The 11895-nt window shown below is 43.8% G+C and overlaps 1 protein-coding gene across 1 annotated transcript; it reads left to right on the top strand.

Annotated features, from left to right (window-relative positions):
• Window positions 1–610: 610 nt before the first annotated feature.
• Window positions 611–11636, top strand: GPR19 (G protein-coupled receptor 19). The gene is made up of 3 exons (XM_061476393.1): window positions 611–738; window positions 828–919; window positions 10222–11636. The coding sequence occupies exon 3, from the start codon at window positions 10242–10244 to the stop codon at window positions 11484–11486; it is 1245 nt and encodes a 414-aa protein (XP_061332377.1). The 5' UTR covers window positions 611–738; window positions 828–919; window positions 10222–10241; the 3' UTR covers window positions 11487–11636.
• The last annotated feature ends 259 nt before the right edge of the window (window positions 11637–11895 follow it).

Genomic DNA, 11895 nt, shown 5'->3' with positions numbered 1-11895 from the left:
CAAAAAAGAAGGTGGCCAATGCTGAAAGGGGGGACCAGACAATTTGATTTCTCCTTTTTTCCATAACGAGTTTCCGTGTCTATGTGGTAATTTAAGAAAAAAACAACAAAAAAAAAACCAAACAAACAAACAAAAACCACCATAAATTCCCAGAGGCATCTAATTAAATATTCTCTTCACCTCCTCCTCCTTATTCATTCGCTCTGTTTCTTTCAATGGGCAGGGTCCCATGACGACCATCGTGGAAGACAAGCATCCTCTTCAGCAGCCGCACCTCGCCATAGCAACCGTCACGTCAGCGCCGGCAGCCAAACCCGGCGGCGGGCCGAGGGACAGCCCTGCCCCCGGGGCTGCCCTCCCCTGCCCCCTGGGGCCTTGCGGCGGGGAGAACGGGGACCGTGAAGGGATCGGGGGGCTACAGAGAGCCCCGCCGCTACGGGGTGGTGGGGACGGCACACGACACGTCCCGGTGCCCGCCCCGTCGGGGTCCGGGCGGCTCGCCGCTGTCCGTGGTGCTGACCGGCCCAGCGCCGCCGGGCACCGACGGGGCGGAGGGTGGGCACCCCGCAGGGAGAGGGGAGAAGAGAGAGGAGGCGGCGGGCTTCTGGGGAGGTCCTGGGGCGTCTGAGTGCTGAGGAGGGACTGCCACATGATCCGCATCCCACATGACACAGAAAGAAACTGGTGGCAGCAGCCAGCCCCGAAAAACGTCATCTTTTCCTCCGTCAAAGAAGAGGGGTAGAATACCCCATCCCTCCCCCTCAGCCAGATTCGCAGCTATTCAGGAAGAGGAAGGCACAGATGTGAATATACTGTGCGGTTTCCAGTATGATTGGCACCTGCCCAGAGGTGCCTCCACTTGGGACAACAAGCAGAGAAAGGACGAGACCGGCGCCTCTGGGATTATGCTTTGGAGCAGGTATGTGGATGGATAGGTACTGTGATGAAGACTGCTGTAGCTAAAAGGATAGCTTTCTTTACCGAGGTGATCTTTCCCAGTAATTTATCTTCTTATATTTACTTACTTGCATATAAAATCCTTGGGGTTTAGCAAAGAGGACTCATTCCTCACGAGCAAATGCCCTGCAGGGCTTTAATTTTAAACTGATTCTGCTGAAAGCAGGGAAGTGTGTAGAATTACTGCAGAATAAATGTCCATAATTTCTGTACAAATCTACATTGTGTGCATCTATATTCATTATTTTTAAATTATGCTACTTATTTGTCTTAAATGAGTCCCCTGACATGATTAGTTCGCTGAAAGCAGAAAATTATTTTAACTGAGATGAAGCAGACCAATCTGCCCATCTGTTTTTTCCCTGTCTCTAGATACATTCAAACAGCTTCTTCCTTCCTGGTGTTACTGCACTAAAACATCTGCTTTTGTATTTTTCAGTCATTAATTTGAAGTCACCCTTTCTGAAAGCCTTGTCTCCCTTTTTTTTCTGTGGGGATGCCTGGATGCAGCTACTTAGGGCAACACCACAGGCATAGTAATCTTTGCTTATATGTAGCTCGCAGAGACAAGAAGGCGATTCTGGTTTTGCTAATTCAGGCACATACTCTCTAAGAATGCATTGCAATATTTTTCATTCACCCAGCTGGCTTCCGGCATGTCAAACAGTATGTTGGCTCCATGGAGTAATGGAGAAGTAAAACTGCTCTCAAAAAGTGATTTGTGTGTATGAGGCAGGATTCACAGCCGGTTCTTTCTGGCAAAGGTTTTTAAATGTGGTTCTTGAAGATTTGTTGTTAGAGACCCTGTTAATGGCTTAAACAAGTGGCTTGATTTGCAGGAAAATTGGGTGCCAACCCAGAGGCATCCTTAAAAGCTGATCTTTATTTGGGTGTCTTCGGATTTTTAGAAGCTTGATTCGTGGGTTTATTTTAAACATTTTGGTCTTGGATGAGTCAGTAAGGGGAGGAATTTCTATACCTCAGGCACATTCAGGGAGCTCTGCTCCTTAGCTTGAAGTAAGAGCTTTCAGACTCTTACTCCCCCACAGTTCTCCTGTGAAGCCTCTATTTGCAAACCTGTGCAATGCAGTTCCCCCATCTGGGTCACACCATATGATCTCCATCTGCATCTTCCTTTGCAGCCCCGCCAGTCATCCCTCCTCAGGTGCTTACCAATCTATGGAGCAATTTCAACCAGATGCAGAATAGCCCCTAACATCCTCAGTCTGCTCCCCTTCCCCACTACAAACACAGTTCACCACCACCAAAACATGAAACAGCACTTATGTGTTTGGGATTTCTCCATTCCAGCAGCTTCCATCATTCCCTAAACTTCGTATCTGACAGGCAGACAAAATAGTTCTTGCCACTGGCACCCTTTGTAAGAAAACATCTCCAGTTCAGCAGTTACCAGCAGGCCAGCACCTTGCCTCAGTGGTTTTTCCTACCTTTTTTTGTCTACCCTGAGCCTAACTCAGCTGAAACATCCATTCCAACAAACATCTCTGCATCAGACATTTCCAGCCTAACTATGGCTTTTGCCCTTGTGGCTTCTCCAGGAAAGTTAATATAGAAAAGCTATGGAATGCTCTCACTAATGGCCATATCCTCTGACATAGGAACACCCTTTTACTGCTCATTCAGGTCTCCTCCTCTTATTCCTGTCAGATAAGTCTTCCCGGAAGCATCTTAAGATCTCTGGCAACTCTATCCATAGTATGATTATTAGTCACCAGTGCTACCCCACTTTCTACCACTATGTCTTGCATAGGTGACCTCTGTCTTGTGAGCACTACATCCAAGTTACTGAGAAAGGTCATTAACCATATGACAGGGACTCCTAGATCCCAGCACAGTTGTTTGCACCAATGTGAAAATTCTGTTACCACATTAACTTCTTGTGTGCTGAAAAAAACAGTTTTCACAAGATTTAATATCAAGAATTAACTGTAACATGACATCTTCATACAGAAAGAACAAAAAAATCCCACACTTAATGTTCTCCTAGGATGACAACTTGTGTTTATTGCTAGTGAGAGGGTGAGCTAAGCTGCCAGAGTCCTCACTGATGCTGCTGGCATGTTCTTCCTGTGGGGGAGAGGACACTCAGCAGGGAGGGGGTGAGAATTGCCAAGAGATGGGCAGAGAAATCAGCCAAGTGTGAGATTCACCACAGCTTATCTGTCAACACCCACCGTGGAAAACCAGCCCTGGTAAGCACTGTGTTCCTCACATCAAGCAGGAGAGCATGCTGTGTTGTGGGCAGGACCTGGCGTTGCCAAAAAATAATATAAGTGTGTGGGAGAGAGCATCTATTTTTTTACCTCTGAATCAGGAAAGGGTCCAACCCAGCTGTGTCCAAGGACAGACTCAATCCCTATTAAGAAGGCAAGCAACCTGCAAAGGTGTATTTCAAGCTTCTCCACACTCTCCTTGGACAGCACCAGTGGGTGAGAACCTAGCTTGACAGCAGAGTTGGAAATTAGGTCAGTCCCTCTTCTCCTTGTTCCCACTTTTTCATGCCCCCATAGACACACTGGGCAGAGATCTGGGTTTTGCTATCATTTTTAGAACAGCCCTAACCTAGAGTTTTACTACTAGTCGCTAGTAATAATACTAATAGTAACTGCCCCCATAGACGCATTGGGCAGAGATCTGGGTTTTGCTATCATTTTTAGAACAGTCCTAATCTAGAGTTTTACTACTAGTTGCTAGTAGTAATACTAATAGCAACTACTAGGATGATAGAATAAAGCCTGAGACATGATAAAAGTCTGACACACTTAAAACTCTGTGGGTCTTTCCTTTGGGGAAGAAAAGCTTCTACAAGAAGCCCATATCCACTGTGCACCTGTTTGTAAACAGTGTGTTGTACTCATGCTCGTGAGGCAGTAGACAAAGCACTGTGCTATGTGTCTCTCTTATCATTAGCCAGACCATGCTGTGGGCAAGAGTAGAGGGAGCAGATTGAAGAAACAGGCAGTCCAAAGGCCATTACAGACCCAACAATTTATTTGGCACAGCCCAGGTCTGTGGAAGGAAGACTGTGTCCTCCCTGGGCCTTGCACATGACCCCACCCTACAGCTACTGGATGATTAACTTCCCACTGCATGTGATCCTGCCTATGTCATCCTTTCTACAGATCTGGAGGTTGCAACCTCCACCTGTGCTTCAGCATAGCCCTGGCTGAAGAGAGTTACACCTCTGTCCCTCACTCTGCAGATACAGATGAGGTAAGGGTGTCTATCTAGGCAGTGTTGAGCACAAATATGGCTCATATTTTACCACTGTCTGTCGCTGAACCAAAGAATGATGTTTGGTATAAGTGGAATCTGCAGTTACCATAAGGTCTCCTTCCCACCACCAACAAAGAATAAACATGCTCTTAGGGTTAGGTGCATGAATAAATTACTGGGTCTTAGAAACTCACCTCAAGTTAATAGACCTATGGTGGCTGCCTGTGTGTCAGTCTTAACCCACAGTAAATACATGAGAAAAAGTCATTGACTTCAGATGCAGGAAAAAGCTAGTGTTCTTACAACCTTTAATACCACAATGAGCTTCAAAAGATGGCACTGTCTCTTAAGTAGACTCAGCCAATATACAGTAACTTATGACCTACATACGGTTTTGAACCCTGAATGTTCATCAGAATCATGGCCCATGAATTTGCCCCAGGCCAGGCCTTAGTGCTACAGGTATGCAGAGTAGTTAACTCCAGATTTCAGCTTACAGACCCAGAAGCTTTAGATGGACCCTGTTCTTGGACTATTTAGCTACTGCATGGTTCACCACTTATTAAGCTCAGTTAAAACGATAAAGCTGAAAAAGCATTATTCCTTAGGCAACCAGTACAAGAAATATAAATTTGCTCAAATCCCAGCAAGTGTTGTAGTATATTATATCCTTGTTCTCAGCTTTAATACCTTGTTAAAATGGTCAGGAAAGAACACAAAGAGTTGATGAAGGTTGAAGGCAAAGAGACTGTCTACTTGCCCTTACTTTCCTCAAGCATACAGTAGAAAAATCTTGTTTAGATTCATGCTCATGCAGTAGCTAACAGCATCTTCACATCTTTAGATGTGCTGGAAATTAAGTACATTTCCTTCCTTTATTTGATTCCATCTGTATTTCCTGCTCCCATGACCGCACCCTGCAATACAGGCTAGGCTCTCAGATGCTGATAAAAGATGCAATAATGTGTATTGACTTACATCAGCAGTACAGAATCTGTAAGTTGAACTGCGACCACACTGGTACTGAAAGCTTCATCCATGAAATAGCCCATCCACACTTCTAGTCATGTCATCTTTAGCTACCTATGCTGCAGAACAGGAATCTCCACCAGTGGAGTAGAGCAGGGAGCAGGCAGAGGCATTTGAGAAATGCCTATGGATCACAAAAATTTCCTTGTGTCCAACCCATGTTATTATCCTGATAAAATAGAGGCAGATGTTTTCTATCCCCATATACTGGAATGCAGAGAGCGAGGAAGAACACACTTCACTTCAAGAGATTTTCAGGCTTTGCTCTGCAGAGCTGCTCGAAGAATAGAAAAGCCTTCGTAAGGGCAAAATAGCTGAGCATTTTTATGAGCACTAGACCAGAGAGAAGAACTGGCAGGGAATCTGCGTGCTTACAGAAGCATGTGTATCCACATTCCTCCACTGCAAGCAGAAGTGCTGGATGGCCTCAATATGCGCACAGTTATCTCTACATAGCAAGAAACAGGGGTTAAAAGAGTCTGTGTTCTTCTATAAAAGGATTATTACATTGAGACAATGCACACACAGGGTAGTTAACTTGAATTTAGTCAAGGATGAATGTTACCTTCTAGCACCTTACACCCAGACAAAAGTCCCCCCATTCTGATTCAATTTGCTCCCATTTCTAATGTTGATTAAACTCAGTTAGATGAAGCATTTCTCTTCCAGTCTGGCAGCTATTGCTAAGATATTCTTCAGAAAGGGAATTTTATGGAGTAAATGACCAGCTTAATGCTTTTCAAATAATTTGCTGGACCAAAGCTTGCCTGGTATTTTGAAGGTATGATGCAGAAAGGTAAAATATGTTGACTAAAAAAGCCCCTTCTGTTAGTGCAAGGTTAAATAATGTATAGCAATCTATTTTTTAGCTACCTTTTTAATCCTGAAAAGCTATGGCTGGGAAACAAAAGGTATATTATTTTGATTAAACATTTTAAAAGCCATTTAATGCATTCCTTTGCAAATCTTATTAAGTTTTACTCTTCCAAATGGCAGTGAACACTTATTTTGTTGAGAGGACACTAAACATGCAAACACACAGCAACTATGCCATATGGGCTTTATGCAACAGCAAAGTAGACATGGCAGTGATTTTATGAAGTTCTGGTGGCTCAAAGACTTAATCTCTAAGAAACAGATCTGTTTTGGAGAGTTAGCAAGAATATATTTAACTTGCTATCAACCCAAGGGATAATCCTGAAAATGGAATGTTCGTGCCTTCAAACTGCAAATTAAGGTCCATGACATAGGAACTGTGGCACCAGGAAATCCCTCTGATAATTATGAGTCATTTCACATGCCCCTTATTTTTTCAAGCAAATGCAAAAAACTTTGGGGTTTTAAACAGAAATACAGGAAGTCCTTATACCAGTTTTAAAAGGATTCCCACTCTATAATGTTCAAAAAAAAAGTGAGATTTTTGGCACTGCTGCATTAATGCAGACTCAGTAACTAGAAAGTAGCCTTTCACTCAGCACAGTATTACACAGGTTTAAAGGTAAAATCAAACAAAAGCATTTTTCTTAAGCAAAAATGTAATTAGGTCTCAAGTAATTTTTACTTTTGTATTTCTAATACTTCCTTTTTGACCTGCAAGCAGAGGGAGACTAAAGAGCTCATTCCTATTTTCTTATGGATCTGGTATTTGCTAGCTGAGCAGTTCACTAACACTTAAACCATATTTCAGTAATGATGCAGCAGTCAGGAATGTGGGATACCTAATGTAGCAAGATAGAGAATCTGTGGTTATTTGCATCCCAGACCCAAGAAGAACAATGCATACACTGAGATTTTCTTGCTCATGCTGCCAACAGGAGCATTACTTATTATGTAGAAGTTTATGTCTCCATTATAAAAAACAAACTTGCCCACCGAAGAAGAGATGCTGGGCAATAGACACAAAGGTTCTTACTGCTAAATCAAGGCATGATTCTGATCTTGTTACCACCTACGAAAAATAGGGTTGAATACAGATCCTTTAATATAAAAGAAAATCAGCTTCTGGTCCCTCTGACAGAAAAAATATTTATGACTAGGAATGCAGGAATCTCAGTGCTCCTTAATCAGATAGTATTTATTTTTCAGAAAATAAAACAAGTAATTGACATTCAACCAGAGCAATTGAATGGTCAGGATAGTTAAAGTCGCTATATTGCCCTTATACATTCACCTGGACCTTGTGGGCAGTGTGCTAAATGACTTTAGATTTTCCCAAGGAAGAAAGAATCACAAAATAAAGTATCACTTTCACCTGTGTTTGGTGCCTCTCCTGTTACACTCACAGTGGAGGAACCAGCACCACCACGGACACATAACCAAATACTCTCTCTCTCAATGCAAACACATGGTATCTGGTGAAGGATGGAAAAAGGAAGGTTTCTCCCATTGAGGTGCTGCTTCTTCTGTTAGCAAAGCTCAAACACAAGACAGCTGGATACAGCTCTTGCCATTGTCCTTTCTCTGTAGGCACCCACTAGTTAGCTCACCTCACACACCTCTGAGGATGACACATACTGTTCCATGGTGGGGTTGCTGAATTCCCAGCTTCTTATAGGCGTGCTGGCAGATAACCTGAGTTCTCCATTAAAGAGTGTCTGGGCTGACTTTTAGTCAAAATGAAACAGAAATACTATCTGAGTGTTACAACCTGCATAACTAAATGTCTCGGGTCTGAACTGACACAGACAGCAAATTTGGCTTGCCAGGAGAATTATCATGAGAACAGCGCTAGAGAGTCTGCATATTTTAACAGCTTAGGAAGGTCATTTCATTCTCGTGCCTGACTTCCACTGTTCTTCCGTATTGGTCAAGAAAATGTCATCTGGTTATTCTTCTATGAAGCATAATGTGTGCAGCTGGTTATTTTTAAATAACACATGCTTCTGCATAGCAAGAAGCGAAATTAAGGAAGCAAAATAGCCCATAATGTTCTTTTCTATCTGGTTAATAGGCTCCATGTGTATCATTCTATTACAGATAATTCTAACATGTAATTTAGTGGGTTGTACTGTCAGTACATCCTGCCATTCTGCCAGAGACAGCAGTTCAAATACTGTGCTGACAGCTGGTGATGGCAGGATATCTCCAGGGGGCCAGATCGAGCCGATGGAGGGTAAGGAAAGGCAAGCAGGAGCTGTTTGAGAAACCAGGAATCATCTGCCAGGAAAAGCTAATAAGAAAACAATGAGAGAAGGGATGAGGGAAAGTGAAGGCCAGGCTGGGCAGCACCCACAGCCCTCCAGCAGAAGACGGGATGAGGGGCAATGTATCATCTGCAGATGGTGCCCCTTGCACAGTTGGTAACTCAGACACCAGCAACACATTGGGTCTCACTGCTGGTGTCCTGAGTGCTATTTTGACAGGAGGCTAGCATGTGAAACTCCTTGTTTAACACACCCCTGAAACAAACCCAGCTGTTGACTAGCCCCAGACTGCTTCAGCTACGAGTCCAACTTAACCTGAGTCATGCTGTCAGCTCCCAGACACTACCTGCACACAAAAGCTCCAAAATAAAGCTAGCTGCATTGGAAGCAGCATTGATGACATATATTGGCCCATTTTCTGCTGATGCACAGTAGGCAGCTGGGCATGGTGCAGGGCATAGAGAGGTACAGGGGGGTCCAGCAGCTCTGTGGCTGCAGCTACACAGACTGGCAGTGCCCATGCAGCTGTGCCACACTGCAAGCACACTCTGCATTTTCAAGTATGCTAAATTCATGCCTGTGCTGTGCAGCTGATTGTACATCAAGCCTGTTCGTATGAAACATGCATATTGTATGTTCTAATAAGTGCAGCTAATGAATACAGCTAGAGGAAACAAAACCTTTAGCCACATGAAGCAATTAATAGATCTTTTTCTCTTCCACATCTGACTATGCATTGCATTATTGAAGATGACACATGAAACAGCACAAAGATTCCATGTTCATCCAGTGGCTTTGCACCATGGAGCTCCAGTCTGAGTAGGGAGACAAGGAGAAAGTAATTGGTGATAGATGCAGAGCTGGAGCAGGCACAGCAAAAAGCATAAGGATAACACTGGGGACAAAAATACTCAGAAAGGAAGGTTGGGAATTTGGATTGCTTGGAAAGCTGAGGAGGATGCTGGTGGCTTTTTGAACTTGTCCATTTGGTTTCTGGGATGAACACTTGAACTTCTGATCATTAACTGAAGACAGATTTATCTTTTGTGGTATCAAGACTCTGGACTTACGCATTCACACAACATATCCACAGAAACACAGATTTTCTGTTTCTAATGAATAAGAATTTGCATCTAAACACCATGATTTGAAAGGATACTTCGGGATCATTAGGCCCAGGCAAGGTGTTTGCATACACACAGCCACTAATATTTAGCACTTTTACATTTTAACCCTGTAATAGCCTAGGACCAAGACAACAGACTGAATTCAAGATTGCAGACTCTGTCTAGTAATATATTCATTCCTGTCTCACTTCTTAAAACAGGAAGTCATATATATGTCATACCATGGTGTGTCCCATATCTGCCACAAAGGACAGGCTAGAGTTTGATCCAAGGATTGATCCACTGAATCCAAGGATTCAGTGACAGCTTGGAAACACAGAAGTCATTAGAGCACCCTGGCAGCTGAAAAACACCATCTAAAAAGAAGATACAGTAGTGATCGTGTTTGCCTTAGGGTGGTGGTGGTGTAGTCAGCGTATTCCTCTCACTCAGTTTGCAGGTCACCAGCATGGGTGAAAAGGCACCTCAGTCTCTAGCTGTGAAAGGAACATTTATCTTTCAGAGGACAGAGGTGGATGTCCTAAAACAGTCAGGTTCTTAATAAAACTCAACACAAAACTGAATGGCCTCTGCTGTAACAGAGAGACTAACCGTATACTTCTGACTGTTTCTCTGATATCCATATGTTAAGCAGTATGTAGGTTACTTAAAATTATCTTTCATTGCTTAAGGTAGGTTTTTCCCACAGACCTGTTAAATAGAACCTTGCTTCTTCTCCTTTTATGCAGCCTGAGCAAAAGACGTGGCCATGATTGCTCACAGCATGGATAACAACGGCGGTACTGTTGTTCTCCCTACCTTCCTGCTTCTGCTGCAGAGCGAGAGCTACTCGAACAGCCCCATCCCCTCTGCTGGCTATGAGATGACAGCATCACCCACAGGACCCAGCTCAAGCAGGAACCGCACTGCCTCGCTGTATGACCTGCAGCAGGGGGAAATTACAGCAGCCAGCATGGTTTTGGGAGCGCTGTGGCTGGTGTCCCTCGTTGGAAACTCCCTCGTTTGCTTAGTGATCCATCGGAGCAGGAGGACGCAATCCACCACCAACTATTTTGTTGTCTCCATGGCTTGTGCAGACCTGCTGACTAGTGTCACAAGCGTGCCCTTTGTGCTGCTTCAGTTCACCTATGGCAGGTGGACACTGGGGAACTCAATGTGCAAGCTGGTAAGGTACATCCAGCACATCACCCCTGGAGTCCAGATATATGTGCTCCTCTCTATATGTGTGGACAGATTCTACACTATCATTTACCCCCTGAGCTTCAAAGTGTCCAGGGAGAAAGCCAAGAAAATGATTCTGGCCTCTTGGCTCTTTGAGGCTGCATTTGCATCACCGGCTTTCCTTTTCTACAGCTCCAACAGTGACGACCACTGCAACTTTTTTCTCCCCAGATCTTGGGAAGGAGTTACCTATGGTGTCATCCGCCTCTTGGTGGTGTTTTTGATGCCGTCTACCCTCATTGTCTTCTTCTACCAGAGGGTCATCAAGTACATTTGGAGAATAGGCACTGATGGCAGGACTGTCAGGAGGACAACGAATACTGTTCCGAGAGCAAAAGTGAAAACCATCAAAATGTTCTTAATGTTAAACTCAGTCTTTCTCCTCTCCTGGCTCCCTTTCTACATGGTACAGCTGTGGCACCCACAGGAAATCAACTACAGAAAAAGCTCCCTGGTTTTCCTGTTCATCACCTGGATCTCCTTCAGTTCTTCAGCTGCTAAGCCAACCATCTACTCCGTGTATAATGCAAACTTCAGAAGAGGGATGAAAGAAACTTTCTGCATGTCTGCCATGAAATGTTACAGAAGCAATGCATACACCATCACCACCAGTTCCAGAATAGCCAAAAAGAATCATGTTGGGATCGCAGATATCCCAGCTCCAGCCAAAACTGTCATGAAAGACTCCATCTATGATGCTTTTAACAGAGAAGAAAAGGAAAAAAAGGTTGCCTGGCCTATTCAGTCCAATCCCCCCAATACATTTGTCTAGTTGGCTGCATTGCTTTGAAGAAACCACTATGTACCCACAGAACAAGGAGCTTTATATCCTTTCTGAATATTGATGTATATTTACATATTTTTAACACAGATTTGGGGAAGAAGACAAGATGTTTTATTTTATTAAATGCCTTGATTTTGATGTGTCCAGTTTATTTAATTCCCCTTACCTTCTGCTTTCTGGAAAGACTCTCCCTGAGTCACAAGCATCCCTTTTCTACAAAACAGGAAATTTCTCAGACTTTCCCTAGACAGGCAAAAAAGGGTAGGAAGAAACACTGCTTTTTTTGAATCCCTGTACACTGGCCACTGTGTATCAATGCATATATCCACCCAAGGCCATCTATACTTCTGTCTGTTACGTCCCTGCAAATACCAGCGCACTGTGGTTTTCCTTCTTG

Source organism: Pezoporus flaviventris, unplaced genomic scaffold (genome assembly GCF_033815535.1).
Source record: "Pezoporus flaviventris isolate CSIRO_AGI_PZ_B2104156 unplaced genomic scaffold, CSIRO_AGI_Pfla_v1 ptg000096l, whole genome shotgun sequence".
Taxonomy (NCBI): Eukaryota; Metazoa; Chordata; class Aves; order Psittaciformes; family Psittacidae; genus Pezoporus; species Pezoporus flaviventris.
Note: the sequence above shows the minus strand (reverse complement) of the source record. Positions and strands in the feature narration are given on the sequence as shown.

Bases quoted from the DNA above. Each gene is read 5' to 3' on its own strand.
- GPR19 (XM_061476393.1), top strand. From the start codon at position 10,242: ATGATTGCTCACAGCATGGATAACAACGGCGGTACTGTTGTTCTCCCT.